Below are 18,657 nucleotides of genomic sequence, written 5' to 3'. Positions count from 1 at the left end.
CCGGGGTTTGTGTTTTATATCTTTAATATTCAATATCTGTGCCATAAAGACTAGAGATATCTAGTCTTCATGAATATCATTATCTGAGATTCTGAGCTTACAATTCGGATGTCCGAAATGCCTAAATGCCTTCTTTTACGATAAGTCGATAAGAATCACGGTCTAAGATCACAGAGTTCTATACTAACTAGATAAGGAACTCGTATATTATTTATATTATTAACATTGAAGCTCGCATATCAGTTTCCGCCATTTTTTCGGTTGGCAAAACATTACATTTCCTATAAAAATAACGTATTAGGAATAACATAGTTTTTAATGGTAAAATATAGAACTAAATGAAAAATGATTTCTATAAAATATTCTTCATTTTTTCTAAACAACAGGTTTAGACACCATAAAATACAATACAACGTAATTAATATTTACCATTTAAAATACCATATAATGCCAACCGTAAAACCTGGCTTCAATTGATAGCAGGAGTTCGCTATCTAGTTCTTTATAGAAATCTGTGACCACCGAGATAGATAAGAATATACGAGACGTCACATCGTTTTTGAGCTTGTCGCGCGTTTTTGACGCTCGAATCACCGACTAAAAAAAAAGTGGTGTGACACATCGATTTGTATGAGAGCACTGCAAGATTAACGGTGGTGTTAGTCTTTTTTATTATTTAACATACATGATTAACTAACTCATTATTTTATATTGTAAACTAATTAAAACGATGAAAGGTGATTTTGAATTATGATTAACAGAGCTTTAAATGATCTAATTTATTGCCATGTTACGTGTTTTAGGTGTATAAATAAAATCCGTAATGTGTTAAGTTCGAGATAAAAGAAACTAACTATTTGTGTATTTAATACTGAAATTCCAGTTTTTATTCCAGCTCTGTTAATCATAATTATGTTATTATTTCATCGTTTTAATTAGTTTACAATATAAAATAACGAGTTAGTTAATCATGTATGTTAAATAATAAAAAAGACTAACATCACCGTTAATCTTGCAGTGTTCCATACAAATCGATGTGTCACACCACTTTTTTTTTAGTCGATGAATCGAGCGTCAAAAAACGCGCGACAAGCTCAAAAACGACGTGACGTCTCGATTCGTATGAGAATTTCACAAAAAATACAATTAGAACGTTTATTTTTACATACAAGATAATGTTCTAAAAATAACTAGAAGAAACCCAGATTTTTAAGATAGAAAAAATTTTTCAAAAACAACTTCATTGGGTCATCATATAGTGAGTACGCGTATACTAATGTCCTCTTCATTTCAGAAACACCCTGTATAGGTACTTATGCAAATATGCAATTATAAAGTAATACCATTGATTATGGAATTGTCTATTCTATTATCGATGGTAATACCTATTATTTTGAAAAACAGTCTATTTATATAAGTGTTACTTATTAGAATTACTTACACATTATTTTTGGGAAATGTTATTAAGATTCACCACTTATTAAAAATATGTTAGAATTAATACTTATAACTTAAAATTTCGAATTATAATTAATCTAAATAGACTAAACATTATTACTATCCTGTAATTCAGTGTGTTGGAATGTTGGATAAGGTTAAATTACTTAATCATACATACCTAGTACCTACTACACTTCCTCAAAACATTTCAAAAGTTTTTTAATATTTTTCACACTAGTATATCTTCCTATCGTGTACATCAAAAGTTCAAAAGTCCATTAATAACCAAAGGTTAAGGTTTATTTATTAAATATAAATGTAAACACCTATATTGGCTTAAGAACTACAGTACAGTACATAATATTTAATTTTATCTACAATATATTATGATAATTAAAAATGAATACATGTCGTTGTCGTTCATCCACTTATGACTTATGAGTATAACATAATTATAGCTCATAGGCGTTATAACCGTAAGATAAAAATTTAGGGACGTAAGAAATATCAATTAATACGTATTGATGCATAAACATAATTTATAATGCTGTAGCCTATAGATAATAATATTATATAATTTTAAAAAACTTAATTAAATATTAAAACTAATAATCAAAAAAAAAATTCCAAAGTTCATTATATAAATAGATAGAGAAAAATGTCTCTCTTTTTAAAGATAACAGACATTTATTTTGTATCTAATAGATCACGTTGTAGGTATACGTTTCACGTTGGGTACTTGGGTATTGCGTAGTTCTTTTAATTTATTACGTTCTCGGAGCTCGGGACTCGGGAGATAGAAGATTTCCTATGGTGTTAATTATAAGTTTTAAGTTTATAACGATATAGAGTGCAGTAGATTTTTTAAAAATAATGTAGGACAATTCAGTTGATTAAATAAGATCTATTTGCGAATTGCGAATGTTTCCATTAAATTTAGCAACAAGTATTAAGTAAGGTTATTGGGTTGAAAAGAAACATATTAGGTAGGTATGCAGTTTTAAAATAACGTACGTCATTTATAACTTTTTGAAATTAGGTATATCATATTTAGAGAATATTTGGTGAGTATTTTAAGTCTGTTGTTATTCCAATTTTTAAAACAAAACAAAATCGACTTTATCAAATATATATAAACAAATAAATTAATCTATATTTTATGAACTTTGACTAATTACCTAATTCTTTGTACTTATTGTTGTGTACCTTAATAACCTTAATCTCAAATAAAAAAAATACATAGGTATTTAACAGGAAGAAACAAAGTCTACATTTGTCTCTTGCACACATTATCAAATACTATTAAAAAGTAATTTGCTTGTATAAATAAAGTTGTTTTTACCAAGTTCCAACAATAGGTCTATTAATTAATTAACTATATTATAATATGTTAATTCGATTAGTTTAAAATAATTTAAAATTTTTAAGATTTAAAATTATTTAAATTATGAAGGATGCTATCATTTTAAATTGTCCTAGCATATATCTATACAATTATATATACAACTCGAAAGAAATGCAAATTAAGTCGAATATTTCAAACATATTTTTATACATTTTTAATGTTTTTTGTATACTCTGTTCTGACTTCTGACTATATTTTTATCACAAAGAGTCAATTAAAAAAAAAAATTAAATTAAATAAATTATCACCCTATAAAGTCAGTAAAAATAACAAATAACAAAAAAAAAAAAAATTATTTTTAAACTTAACAAGAAAATGGTTCATTTTCTATTTATTTTTTGTATTTCATAAGAAAATTGTGTACAATTTCATTAAATGTCATTAAGTATTTATTTAATAATACTTTTTAAAGAACCTATAGGCTAAAATAAACACTAAACAGCTAAAAATATTATTTTATTATTTTAGGTAGGTAAATATTATAATTTATTTATTTAATTTATTAAGGTTTCATTTTTTAATTCATGCCTTCTTTATTTTACCCACAATTTTACATTACACCACTGATAATAGGTAGTCTTATCTTGGTTTTAATATAAAACTAAGAATTACTTGTGAAAACCTTCTATTAAATTGTTAAGGCTTAAATATAAAAATTGACATAAATTTCTAATTATACGACATATTATTTAACAAATTATTATTTAACTTTAAATAATTAAAAAAAAGATACATGTATTCTATGTTTATCTGTGTCTAATTAGTATTATACTATTATAAAAAACTTGATGCGGAATCTTCAACCTTGTATTAAAGTCTTAAGCTTTTTTACCGACCAAAAACATATAGGTATATCGATATTTTTTATAGAATGAAAAATAAAAATTTCTCATGCCTATTAATTGCTCAAAAATGGCAAAAATTTACTATGTATGTATATTATTTAATGATACTATTATGATACTAATGATTATGAACACTGTGAAAATTTCAGGTCTACGGTTATTTATTTTCGAGTTACATACTTACATCCAAAAAACACAACTGTTTTTATCAAAAATTTAATTTGAGTATAAAAATTCTTGTTATTTCCTTAATTATTTTTTTATATATTTTTTTCAATTATTAAGAACTTACTGGGCATATTTTACTTTTGACCATCTAATATACTAACTAAAATATTCTTTACACAAATTCAATAGTTTCTATTTTGGATGTAACTACTAAGGCAGTAAGGCCTAGAGTCTAGAAGTTTATGCAATACTGTATTATTGTTTATTAACAGACAAAAAACTACCAAACAAAATATGCATGCACTTAGCTGCATTTAAAAACGTTGATACCTATTATCATATTATATATGAACTGAAATATACCCTTAATTTTTAAAATTTATTAATAAAACTAAAAAACTTTTATAGCTACAATTTTTTTTCATTTTCGTTGACTGATAATTAAAAATATTATCAACTTATTATTAATATTATTATGTCTTATATGAAATACTTAATTATTCAACAATCAAATACCTACAACATGATTCAAAATAGAAATAAAAATGACGTACGAGTATAAGTGCGCGAAGACTTTTTTTTAAATTAAATCTCTTTTATAATTTATTATTATTATTATTATTAAATTAGGTTTATGTATAAAGTCCTTATAAATGCATTTGTAGAAATGTTGTTCATACCTGACTCGCTTAAAAATAAAAATACCTTAAAAACTATCAAGAGAACAAAATATTAAATAAATAATAATATCAATATGATTATGAGTTATGACCATTTATTACAATAAAAGAACTTATATTAATTTTATGTATGATTATGACATTTTAGCATTATTATTTATTATTTACCCCATTATTTATTTAATTTTTATTGTCAATTTTCATTCGAATATATAGCTCATTAAACACCATTTTAATGTATATTATTTTAAAACAATAAACAAATACCTACAACTACTTTTTATTTTTTTCTTCAAAAGCAATATTATTGTTCATTAATTTTCTCGTTATTAGGTAAGGTCACACTGTCTACGCTACGTCCTTCCTATGACCTACACCCGAACTCCTTAATATCATTGATTTTTCCCATACGTCGTATGCACTAATATGCCCAACCCACAATTCACAATCTACTTCGTTTTCACTCTTTAGTTTTCCATAAAACCTGGGCGGCTGCAAAATCTGACATTTTATCTTCTGTAGCTGTATCGCTTACTCGTTTTAAAATTTTATTTCTACGACGGTGAAAAAAACAAGTAAGTGTTATCCGGTTAATATATAATAAGGGTTTCGATATTATATTCATCGTAATTTCAATTAAAATCCATTTATTTCACATAGTACGCTCATTATAGTGTCGCGTATTTCGTTTGTTTGACTTTTTTGTTGAATTCTGTAAATTCTATGAATCGAAAATGAGAAACGATTCGTGGATTAAGGTGTGTCGGTTTTAAATTGTTAATAGATTTGGAGTCACATCTGTATTACAATAAATTGTAGATATGCACTTATATAATATTACATGCAGTTGATCAATGTATTTACTTATAAGTGTTCGTGACCTTTGAATTTTGATTGGTCTATATGACCATCTAATATTGTTTCTCTATTTTATTCAATGTCACTGTTGTCACTGTTGTCTTGGCCTTTTTTTCAAGTTCAAATACCTGTCTACTTGTAGGTTGCAAGTATTTGTTGGCGTCTATTCAATATTTAGTGTACCACTCATAATAAAAATAAAATATATAAAAATAAGTATTGTATGATCAATTATATTTATTTATTCAAACATAATAACAAATAGTTTTTTGGAATATCAATGTATAAAAAAAAGGTCCAATTTAATTTATTTTGTGGAATAATTAAATAGTTAAAACAAAACTTAGGTGGTTGAGTCCCAAAAAATATCAAATTTATTATTATTTTTTTTTTGTTTTTTACTTATTTGTTTTTTGTGTAATTCAAATTGCATTAAAAACTAGTTTAATTGTCTAAATAGATAATAGACCCACTTCTTTATTTTATTACTTTTAGTATATACTATTTATAATTGATGACTATATTTATTACTAGTTAACTATTAAATGCTAAATGTATCTTAAAAGTTTTAGTTAAATATATAAAATGTATTTTTTAGTTAAAAGTAGGTACTAATGTTTCTAATATATAAAAAAGTATTTTTTTTTTTTTTATTATTAGGTTTATTTTTTATTACAATTTCATATAATTAATGCAATTTAAGTATAAATAATAATTTGTGAAACGTCTAGAATTTTATCTGATTTAATTTAGATTATGACCTTTTAATAAAGCCATTTATTATAAACAAAATAAAACTTGATTGATCTATAGTCTATAAAAATATGTTTATAACAATATTTAATTAGAGTTGCTTTGAGATCACCAAAATAAGTCCAACAATATAACTAAAGGTCACCTTGTTGATAACCAATAGTTGTTTAAATGTGTCAGTAACTCAGAACTCTCTCAATAGTGAGTGTGTTATTTAAGAAATTGTGACTTTACTTAACTTTTATATTTTTCTAAAACTTATAGTTTCCTAAGTATAATTTTTATTTATTCTGTTATTTATAATTCAAAGTAAGCTGATAAAAAGTTGTATTCCTATTTTTTGGGTTTTCTATATTATTATATAATATTTATGTTTTATATTATATAATAGTATTATGTGCATTTTTAATGAAGTTGTTGATTTCATTTTATAATAGGACTATTAATTTCTGATAAAGCTCTTAATATTATTTGTATTTTATTGTTTGCTTTGATTTTCATGCGTTATATATTATATTATTTACAGATCAATAATTTTATGGAGTTTATATTTCAATAATTCTATTATAAATTAAAATCAATTTCATTAAAAATACACTTGCTGTATAGTATAATATTAAACAAAATAATAAATAAACAATAATATTTCAACATTTTCACACTAATATTTATTAATTATATTTCAATAAAGTTTGTCTATATAATTTAACATTAACATGCCACTTTTATCATTTAAACATAATGTTATATCTTATTATTGCATTTTTTTCACTCAACAATATTATTGTAAAATTTAAATGCATAAGTACAAGTATTTAAAAAAAAGTTTTTGTGTTAATTTTTATATCAAATAATTTCTATGCAACATATTAACTACTCTTTTGACACTGCACATTTTTATTTAATAATCAAATGAATCGATGGTTACAGAAATGTCACGAGTCACATATTTTATGAAATTGAGATATTAGTAAAAACGTATACCAGTCATATGTTTCTATGCTTTGAGTGTAAAAATGTCTTAAGTTGTATGATTAGTATATGATATATTTTAATAAGAGTACTTTTTAAAAAATTATTTATATTATTATACAGTTTTTATCAATTATCCAATAGTTCTAAATACCTAATTGACTAATGACGTTTTGCAATCTTTGATTCAAGTATAGGTATTTTATACAATTCAATAAATTATTATTTATATGCATTATTAAAAAATGACAAATGTTTTAAATAATCTTATTTACTTTTATGTGATTTTACTGTATTATTCTTGAAAACTATTATTAAATATAACATTTATTTTCAGAATATTATCAAAATGACGACCTACTTTGAGTACCCATCTGTAGAACTCCAGAATGAACTAAGCAAGATTGCCAATGCCATGGTGGCTGATGGTAAAGGTTTGTTGGCTGCTGATGAATCTGTATCAACCATGGGTAAACGTCTTCAAGATATTGGAGTTGAAAATACTGAAGATAATCGTCGTGCCTACAGACAATTGTTATTTACTGCTGATGAACCTTTAAATGATCGTATTTCTGGTGTCATTTTATTCCACGAGACTCTTTACCAAAAAACTGATGATGGTGTTCCATTTGTTGAAATCCTCAAAAATCGTTGCATTATTCCTGGAATTAAAGTTGATATGGGTGTTGTGAACTTATTTGGTTCTGAAGGAGAAACTACCACTCAAGGTAAATTTCAAAAGTAAATAATAATAAAAATGTTTTTAACTTATTTTAAAACAGGGTTGGATGATTTGGCTCAACGTTGTGCTCAGTATAAAAAAGATGGATGTCATTTTGCTAAGTGGCGTTCAGTATTAAAGATTGGTAAGAATATTCCTTCATATCAAGCTATTTTGGAAAATGCTAATGTGTTGGCTAGATACGCTTCCATCTGTCAAGCCAACCGTATTGTCCCAATTGTGGAACCTGAAGTATGCACTAATTTTAAACTATATTTTGTTGAAAATAATTATTATATGTTTTATATTTAACTTTTATAGGTATTGTGTGATGGAGAACACGATTTGGAACGTTGTCAAAAAGTCACTGAAACTGTGTTAGCTGCAGTATACAAAGCTTTGAATGATCATCATGTATACCTTGAAGGTACTATTTTGAAGCCTAACATGGTTACACCTGGACAATCTTCCTGTAAGAAGGCTACTGCTGATGAAATCGCTAAAGCCACAGTGACAGCTCTTCAACGCACTGTACCCCCAGCAGTTCCTGGTAATTTTATAAAAACTAAATCATTTTAGTACATTTTTAAATTTATTCCACTCTTGACAATTGAATTATTGTTTAGGAATTATGTTTTTATCTGGTGGTCAAACTGAGGAAGAAGCATCTGTGAATTTGAATGCTATTAACAAGTACAATGCCAAGAAACCATGGGCATTGAGTTTCAGTTATGGACGTGCTCTGCAAGCTTCTGTCTTGAAAGCATGGCAAGGAAAGAAAGAAAATATTAAAGCTGCACAAGATGAACTTCTTAAGAGAGCATTGGTGAGTACAATGTCATATTAATTAAATTCACTTAGAATAAATGTTTATTTTTATTTTTTTGAATTTGTATTTAGGCAAACAAATTATCAGCTCTAGGCAAATACGAAGCTGGTTCTGTTCAGACTGCTGCTGGTTCTGTTGGACTTTTTGTTAAAGATCATGCCTATTAAAGAACAAACTACATTTTCATAAATACTATAAAATTTATACATTTTTAAGTCAGTTACCAAATTATGAACACCTATTATAGTAACAGCTTTTCTTCATGTTTTTATTACACTGTTAGAATATGTCAATATTTAAATATATATTATATATAAAAAAAAAAACCATCATATATTTTTATTTGATCTTTTTAGTGTATAATGTACTGTTAATTACTAATAACCATTCATTAAAAAAAATATAAGAAAGTTTTTGGTAATTATGCATTGTAGTATACTAACTAAACAAGTGCAGTCAGATTTTATGTTAAATCTAAATATTTGTACAATATTTTGAAACTAAAATCTTGGTCTTATACCTCACTAAATTATTTACATAGTCATTATATTATAAACAAATTATCTATTTCTAAGGTAATTATTGAGTTATTAGGTATCTTGAATTTGTATTTTACAGTAATCTTCAAAGTAAAGGTGTTTAGAAATAAAACAAATTGTGCTACGGGTAACAAAAAAAAAAAAAAATTATATACATTATAGATATTAATTGTGTAGTTTGTTTTGTTGTAATCTATTCTGTATAACGTATTACATTTAATTGTTATCTTTATCAACTATATAGGCAACAGTTTTAGCACTTGTTATTGTAAGAACACTGAAATTATGTTATGGAATATCAATAAAATAAAGTATAATAATAAATAAATAACATTTTATTCATATGTCTTACGATTTACTACCATAGATTAGTATTTTAAAAACTCTAAGTATAATTCTTTTATCAAAGAACACATTATTTTACAAAGTATAACCTAATTTTTTCAACATTTTAAATACTTGCTCTTTCTAGAATTTTATGAAACTTATTTTTTCACACTTATATTCATTAGATAGACCACTTAACTTGATTTTATAATGGCAACCTACAATAAATAAATAAATATATATACTTATATATTTATATAGATAAATGTTTATGTTAAAATTTGATTTTTTGTTAATTTACTTACAAGATACAGCTTCACAGTATAAATATATTCAATGATAGCTCCTCTTTGTTGTATGGTTTTGGAAAATCTTAGTGATCAGTGATTTAGTTAATTTGACGGTACTACATAAATTTGGAATTTTCAATTTTATATAGCAGCATTAAAAAAAGGTAAAAGATTCTAGTATTCATTTCAGTAAAATTAATAAATTATATCTTAAAAAATGAACCTGTTATATAATATAATATGTAATAATTAGTTCATCATATTGTAAATTGTTTGTTAATTAGTAATAATGAACTTAGCTTGGTAATAAAATAATTGATATGCATTATTCGTAATTTTTAATTATTAAGTATTAAATATTTTTAAAAAGGTGATCAAGTGGGTATGTAGTGCTCTGCAGTACGCAAGTACCCAGTTGTTAATTATGATAGATGTGTTTAATTAAAAAAATAAAGTCAATAATACCTATATCATATTGTAGGTACATGAAAATTGATTTTGAGTGAATCACTAAGAATATTTCAGAACTTCATATTATGGTTTTTGATATTGCTGATATTTAAGTAGTAAAAACTTTGGCTGAGTCAAAATACTTGAAAATTTAATAAAAAGTTCCTCATAAGTTAGTCTTAGTGATTCGAAAATTCTAAGAATACATAAGCACAATTTTTTTTTTTTATTAACAGTTGAAGTTCAAATATTGACAAAAATTCGTCAAAATCACGAATATTTGCAATTATTACTTTGTAGGTATAATTCATAAAAATGTTTGTAAAAGTAACTAAGAGTTGAAATTTTATACAATACTTTCTATAAGTTTGGCTTACAATAATTATAAAAAAACTCGAGAGTTGGCCAATTAAAAAAATTTTATCCTTAGTTTAAATTTTTATTTATTCGTAAAATAACGATTTGCAATATCAAATAAGTAGTTTTAGATTTTTGTTATAGTTAAAAATTATTATTCGTAGAAACTTGAAACATGTATTATAGCTGTTTAAATTTACATTTTCTGTACATGGTTTAATTTTGGGGTATTTAGGTCATTAAACCTTTTTCATCACCCTATTTAAAATATAATACATTTTATACATTATATCCTAGGCTGACAAATCATCACCGTTCAGAATCGTTTTTCGTATCCAATGATACCTACCTATAATTGGATTCAAATTTAACACTCCTATAATATATTATAATAGTGATCCACTCGGCACCTATAATGTACAACCCACTTGACCTTGCTTATTTTTTTTTTTTTGGTTATGTAATAATGTATTGCGTTTTTAATTATTATTATTTTCGTTATCATGAGTACATTTTAATTCTTTAAAACAAATATCGGCATATTATTCCTTTTTTGACGCGTTATTACTGTGATGTATTATAAGATTTTTTCAATATATGTACGTATTACGTTATTATTAATGTTGGTAAATTTATTGAATTGATATTTATTTAAATATTTGTGCTTGCTCAATGAAAAAAGGTACAAAGTGCGCAATTGTGATTTGTGTTGCACAGTGGAATTGGTATAAAAAAGGGTTTTCGGGACAAAACTCGGATGCAACCGGTACACTTGGTACAGAAATACCCTTCATAATATTGGTCCACTACTTCGCTTTGAAAAAAAAAATGTAACAACATTAATTATTGATAAAAAAAAAAAAATAAGCATATTTTTAGTTTACTTAAAAATTTAAAAATATAAACCAAATGTGACCGCTTGTCTGTATCTGAGAAAATGGTGCCTATTGGCAACATTTCTTAAACGACAACAAAGAAAGATTTGAGATTTTCATTATTATAGTTGGTTAGCCAGGCATGTAACTATATAGACGCCTATTTACACTTAACATAAATATGTTGTCTATATTTTTGTTTAATATATTTATTGATATAATATGTATAATATAAATAATTAGATAATTGGCCAAATTATTATGCTGTATACCTAATTCGTGGTTACTTAAGTGATGAATAATTTCGTTAGCTTTTCGATGAGATATATTATTATTTTAGTATAATAGATATTCAATTTTGATTTGATTTTTTGTTTTGTTGATTAAAATGAGTATAATTATCTATTATTTTTTATGATACAAATACCTTAATACCTAATATTATTAATTATCGTGAATCAAATAAACAACAACATCATGTCATTACCGGACATTTCTTTGAACAAGCCAGATTTAAATCGATCACATCCTATAATTGTAAATTTTACAAAACCTATTCAAGACGGAGTTTTGAACCGTAGTACATTGATCAAAGGACTGACCAACTTGATAAGACACGAGGATATTGAGAATTATTTCTGTTTTACTGAACTTGCTCTAAACAATATGGTAAAATAAATATTTATTTTTAACATAATATTATGCATAGAGATTATAGTTTGTCAACTTGCGCAACTAACATTTTCTAGCAACAGGAGTCGTAGGAGGGGTTCATTATAAACCGTCTATAATTAGTTTGTTGTGTTGAAAATTATAAAATATTCTTTATAGTTGTGTACTTAAGAAATACTTGTGTTGTTATAATTCATGAAAATTCTTAAAGCGAAACCATGGAAAAATCATTATTTGTTAATTATTGATAATTTATCAATATTAAATTAATACATTCTATTATTTTAAATTTCTTGATTAAATAATTATACCTTACACAATATTTTGTATTGTATATTATTGTCTAAGCCTCTAAGGTGGTAGAGGAGAGAGTCTGAACACTGAACCCCGGAATCGCCCCCCACTTTTTGCAATATTAAGAATTTGTACTCATACAGTGTACACCAACATGATTTAAAATTGTGTGAGCCGTATGCACTATAGTTAATACTTACTAGTAACACTACCAATAATGGCGTGAATATTTTTTAGGATTTAAAAAACATCGACATCGTCGGTGATTATATATCTTTAAAAAAGTTGGAGATACGTCAAAATCTCATACAAGATTTAAACGCTTTAAATAGTCTAAGCGACTTAGAGTACTTAGATGTGTCTCACAATTGTTTGAAACGAATATTGAATTTTAATCCACCAAAAATGTTATACCATGTTGACTGCTCGAACAACACTATCGAAAATATGGACGATTTGTCTAATTTTTGGAGCTTAGCATACCTAGATCTATCATTCAATAACATTAAACATGTAAACGGTCTGTTGGAATTAAAGTGAGAAACGCCTAGTGCAATAAATACAAATCAATTTTAAGTATAGGCACCGCCAAACCAGTAAATTTGGAGCTTAATAAAAACTAAAAATATATAATATATTAACATTAATAATATTATAAGATTTTGTTTGTCGTTGCATGTTATTATCATCTATAATTAAGTAATCACTCCCCATTATAAAATTAGTTTTGAATATTATATCTCAAGTATAAAGTAAAAGTAGTTATATTTTTATTCCGGTTTATAATGTAATGAATTATGTATAAAAAAAAATAATTTTTGTAATTTTTTCACGAGCTGTAATAATATAATATAAATTTGAATTTTACTTTATATTCTTTTAGAATAGTAATTAATACTCAGGTTTTTTTTTATTTGGTAAAATAATATAAATATAATATATTTGTCATTTGTTGTTCCTTGATTTTTAATTAGATTTGACATTTTCTTGAGTAACCTCGTTTGCTAGTATTAATAAAATTATTGTAACTATAATAATTAAAAATATGCTGTTTGAGCTATGTAATTACAACCTACTAATTTATTTTCAGTCATTTGACATTTCTAAATTTGTCTCACAATGGTTTAAAGCATATAAATTATTCACTACCACACTCGTTAATAGATATAAACTTGTCTTACAACAATCTAGAATGTATACAATTGGATATGTCTTCAAGTATGTGTGAAATACTCAACTTGTCGCATAATAAATTAAAATTGCTTGATTTCCTAAAAGTAAGTAATTAACTAAATTTTAGATGTATATCTACATTATTATTATTATTATATTTTTATTAAATTGGCTATTGGGTAATATACCCTTAACATACTCTTATACTGACCTACTAATTGGCAGCTACATAATAGCTGCAAATTGCAATTTGTTTATGCACAATTTTTAATTTTATCTGATAAATAATTGGAGTTCGTTTGGGCGGGCATACAGTGATAAAATGTATGGTTGCGACCCGATTGAGCACAGATGCAATCAAACAATAGGAATTATAAAACACGATTGAGAATAAAACTACGTATAATCATGTTGTTTTTATTTACTATCTAATTACAATATAATATTGCCAATTTTGTTTTTTAAAAAATATAAAATATTGCTTATAAATGTCATACATTTTTTTTTATACATCATAAATAAATCACGCATTTAGAAGTGGTATCCTTAAATTCTTATTTTAATAAATATTTTAGTGAATCTTCAGAATTGTTATTTCTTAAATATTTGTTGTGAGCCATTAATTATAGTTGCACTAATTTTTTGCCTTTAAATAAAACTAACTAGTTATTTTATGACTATGTAAGATTTAATTGACCGAACTGTCATCATCGTTTCAAGCGTTTCAGCCTGAGTTTCTTGTAAAACCTTGTACCTTTGATTCGTATCGCTTTTACCAACAACCGATAGGAAACCACCAGTGAAAATAAATAACTGCCATTTATCGTGTCTTGCAATTTGTAACATTTAATATTATATATGAGCTATATGGGTACTAATATAATTATTAATTACTTACAACTATATAAACTGGTGTTTTCAAAACAATTATAGAACGCCAAACAGTTGTCAGTATTGAATATACAAGCGAATATGATTGATGATGTGTTGCAAATAGAATATATAAAAACATTAACAAATCTTCGCGTTTTAAATGTTGAAAACAACGATTTTACGAGAATAAATATTCATAAACAATTAATATTTTCAAATAATCTGCCTTTAAAATCAACCGTTGATCAGACATTTATAAAAATTGATGACCTGCAGGTAAACAGACTACAGAATGTAAATTTTAAAAGTTTTAAATATATTTTTACATGTCTTAAAGTTGTAGCCTGAGATGATATCTTTACAAGCATATCTCTATTGACTGTATTTTCGATTTTAATAAATAATATGCTATAGGTTCATAGTTTTTTTGGTGGATTTATTATGGAGCAAAATAAAAGAATTGCAATAAAATTGGAATGCGATATATTTTCTTTGTAATTGAGTATTGATTTCTCATAAATTGTAATTGTCTTGTTATATTATTAGAGTATAATACAGGCACAGCGTATCTCTTTTAATCATACTACCATTGTTGTAGAAATACGTCATATTATTGTTTATTTACTACATACAACTTTTAGCTCTACAATTTTTTAATTATTAATTTATTTTACCTATCTATAGTTGTTTTACGCTATTTGTTATAGTAACTTAATTATCCTCATAAGTCATAGGTAGTCATATTACAATTGGAATATTGTAAAAACTTAAATTTAAATCAATGTGTGTATATGTACCTATATTTTATTTGATGAAATTTCAATACAAAATAAATCCATCAATACAATAAATATCATATATATTATATACACAGATTAGGTAATTATAATTTATAATAAGTGCTATTTAAAATGTTGAAATACATTCAAATAGAAGCTAAATGAAGTGGAAATTCATTCATTGCTTATGGCAGAAAAGAATGCATTAAAATCTACTGTGTTAGAACATTTATCGGGAAGATCTTCTATAAGCGCTCCAGGAAGTAATTGTGGATATAATTACAATTTACTTCCGATGGTAATATTGGTCGGTCCACCAAGAACTTACAAGAATGAACTTTTGAATATAATATTAGCGAAGCACGCTGATAAATTTTATCGAGCAGTTATTTGTACGACGGACAATATGATGTGTAAAAATGGAGCATTTAAAACAATTTCAGTTCCAGAGTTCAATAGAATGAATTCTTCTGGAGAGTTTGAGTTTAGTTACCAATTCTTAGGGCATTCTTATGGTTTAAGTTAGTAATAATATGATAATTATATAGATTATTGTACTTACGTAATTCTTACTTACTAATTTAATAAATAATAATTCATATAATTTTAACTACATTATCATAATATAGACAGAGATGAATTATCCAAATGTAATAATGAAAATAAGGTATTAATCACATTCACAATTTTAGAAGGTGCATTAGTTTTAAAAAATAAAGGCTTTAATCCAACGTTTGTGTTAGTATTACCAGAAGACAAGTCATTATACCAAACAGACATAAACAATAGTATAAAAAAATATTATATGATTCAAAACGGTTTAATAACTGACAATGTAAATAAAAAAAAAACTAAAAACATTTAGATACCTTATGTTTTATTATATTATAATTGTAGCTTTGATGTTTATGTATATATATATAGCTGCAGAAGCCAACATTAAATGAAGGGACAGCTGGACAATATTTTAATGAAATATATAATAACAGTAGTAGGTATGTCCGTGTAAGTCTTAATAACTTTATTTTATTTATAATTATAGTATAAGACACTATTAGTTAAAATAGGATTACTAAATTATGCATGAATGCAAATTTTATCTTATAATTCTATTTTAGCCCAAACACTGATGGTTTCTCAATACAATCGAATGTTGCTGCAATCTGTTCGTTTGAAACTAATAAGAATACTATTGAAGAAAGTAAAACAATTGTATACACCAATAATGGTTTTAAAGATGATTTCAATGATCCAGCTTTGAATGATCCTTGTACAATATTTACTAATGAATGTATGAACAATCTAAACATATATCACAACCTTTATGAAAAAAGCTTAGACGTATTTCATTCTTTGGTAAATTTACAGAAATATTTATTGGTATTAGTCTATGTTGTTTATCATCATTTAGTTTTATTATTTTAAAAATTTTGAAAATATTTTTTGCAAGAATCGTTTTTGAAAAAAAAATACAGTATCTTTTTTATCACTTTCTTCATTGGTGCCTGTTACGTATGACAAAATATATTTTTAATTAAATATTTTGGAGGAAAATAAGTGCCCGTCAAAAAAAGCTTAAAGCATACATTTTCAAATGTACAGTTAGTTTTATTTAATTTCTCTTAAAACGAAATAAATGATATGTTTAAAGAATTTGATAATTTTAAAATAATGAGTGTTGATCGATAAAAGAGTCACTCAGTAGATATTTTTAAAAACTTAATTATGAAACAAAATGTTGTTTTCAGGTTTATATTGATAATTTTCAAAATGCATCGAGAGAAATAATGATGATTATGATTGACGTTTATAATAAATATCATAATAATAAAAGGACAAAAATCCAAAAACAACCAAATAAAAAAACGCTTGAGCACTTACAAGTTCGTTATAAACTGTTATGTAATGAGCTTTACCAATGAATATCATCAAATGTGTTGGACTATTGTAGAGCGTTATCACAATCTAATAATCGTATTCATTCATTCAATAACATAATACATTTTTTACATCGTATGTATAAGTTACCAACTGTATTGATTATATTCCTATAAATCTATAATATTTTATGAATTATTTAGAACATAAAATATATTATACAGGTACTGAGGTACCTACTATAGTACTATACCCGGTATTATCGTGCAAATAACATAAAATCAAGTTGCTATAACTCAGCCAATTTTTAATTTTATTTATTGTATACTATTTTTACCGTTGTGTTTATACATAATTAATAATAGTATAGACTGTGTTGTTTTATTATAAATTACACCTTACCTGTGCTGATCAATCTCCGATCTAAATTGTAATATATGGTTTTGGGTTCATTGCAATTTACACTGAATTAAATGAATTTGGATTCTTAACACATTAATGAACAATAGTACCTACTACTATTACTATAGCAATATTTTGTTTTATATGAAATATTTTTTTTTGTCCCATTGAAGACTTGTTGACATTTATCATTGGTCACTTTTGGTCATTGGTTATCGATTTTTTTTAGTAATTTTTAAATGAGTATGAGAATATATTTCTTAAAAAATATTATACTGTTCAATGTTCATGAATGTTTTAATTTTAACTTTAAATAGGTTAGGTTAGGTACCTGTTGAAGTATTGATTGTAATATTATAGATGGCTCTTTAAATATTAATGATGGTATTTTAATTAAATTTCTTCTTTAATCACTTAAACTTAGTAAAACTTTAACCAGGTTTTTTTCTTAAGTTTAAAATTTTAAATCTCTAAAAGTTACAATTGGATGATAATTACTAAATTAAATTTTTTTTTTAAATTAATTAATAGCTATAGGGAATGTAATCATCGGTGATATGCTAAAACGTTTGTTCTTAGTTCTTGCGACATCGGTGTATATAGTTTTAAATGAGACTTACTGTGTGACTCCTCTGGATACAGACGTGGACAACGGGACGAAATCTACGGTGAGTATACCTATTACGTATTTAGGGATCGGAACACCGGACGTGTTATGGCGCAGTCCGATGATTCTCTTTTTCATCCTCATAGTTGCCGTTGGTACTTATTTTACTATTTGATTTAGAAGTAATGTACTAATATGATGGTTCTTTGATATTATTATATTTTAACATTTTTTTTTTTTAATGAAGATACTGGAAAAATAGATTCATCTCAGGAATGTAGCTAAATAGCCTATCCAGGACGCCGTATAATCATATTACTTATTGTATTATTAAAAATTGAATATGTCAAAGTAATCATTGTATAAAATATTATACAAAAAATAAATAATAGCCTAGGTCCTTATTTACTTATAAGGAGGGTTCGGTTCTTATGTTATTTTTTTTCTTGTCACAATAGTTTTTAAGTATT

At 25.2% G+C, this 18,657-nt stretch overlaps 3 protein-coding genes across 6 annotated transcripts in view; all 3 read left to right on the top strand.

The window, feature by feature from the left end:
- Window positions 1-4,909: 4,909 nt before the first annotated feature.
- On the top strand, window positions 4,910-9,541 carry LOC114132634 (fructose-bisphosphate aldolase). 2 transcript variants are annotated; one of them, XM_050197623.1, is made up of 6 exons: window positions 4,910-5,113; window positions 7,459-7,849; window positions 7,904-8,094; window positions 8,164-8,392; window positions 8,469-8,668; window positions 8,743-9,541. In XM_050197623.1, exons 2-6 carry the CDS (start codon window positions 7,471-7,473, stop codon window positions 8,836-8,838), a joined length of 1,095 nt encoding a protein of 364 aa, XP_050053580.1. In that variant the 5' UTR covers window positions 4,910-5,113; window positions 7,459-7,470; the 3' UTR covers window positions 8,839-9,541. The 2 variants fall into 2 exon arrangements, with proteins under 2 accessions (XP_050053580.1, XP_050053581.1); XM_050197624.1 differs by lacking the exon at window positions 4,910-5,113 and adding an exon at window positions 6,303-6,458.
- LOC114128946 (nucleolar protein 16-like) overlaps window positions 5,186-18,657 on the top strand; it is a 37,622-nt gene continuing 24,150 nt past the window's right edge. The window contains exon 1 of the mRNA XM_050197628.1: window positions 5,186-5,190. The gene's annotated coding sequence lies outside the window, so the exon portion shown is untranslated. The remainder of the gene's footprint in view (window positions 5,191-18,657) is intronic.
- LOC114132633 (leucine-rich repeat and guanylate kinase domain-containing protein-like) lies at window positions 11,707-17,362 on the top strand. Of its 3 annotated transcripts, none has more exons than XM_050197621.1 (9): window positions 11,707-12,178; window positions 12,713-13,011; window positions 13,566-13,752; window positions 14,582-14,797; window positions 15,455-15,821; window positions 15,993-16,135; window positions 16,225-16,295; window positions 16,419-16,656; window positions 17,049-17,362. In XM_050197621.1, exons 1-9 carry the CDS (start codon window positions 11,987-11,989, stop codon window positions 17,220-17,222), a joined length of 1,887 nt encoding a protein of 628 aa, XP_050053578.1. In that variant the 5' UTR covers window positions 11,707-11,986; the 3' UTR covers window positions 17,223-17,362. The 3 variants fall into 3 exon arrangements, with proteins under 3 accessions (XP_050053578.1, XP_050053577.1, XP_050053579.1); XM_050197620.1 differs by having other exon boundaries at window positions 11,710-12,178; window positions 15,930-16,135; XM_050197622.1 differs by lacking the exon at window positions 17,049-17,362 and having other exon boundaries at window positions 11,710-12,178; window positions 15,930-16,135; window positions 16,225-16,305; window positions 16,419-16,525.

Source organism: Aphis gossypii, chromosome 1 (genome assembly GCF_020184175.1).
Source record: "Aphis gossypii isolate Hap1 chromosome 1, ASM2018417v2, whole genome shotgun sequence".
NCBI lineage: Eukaryota > Metazoa > Arthropoda > Insecta > Hemiptera > Aphididae > Aphis > Aphis gossypii.
This window is presented reverse-complemented; position numbering and strand designations above follow the sequence as displayed.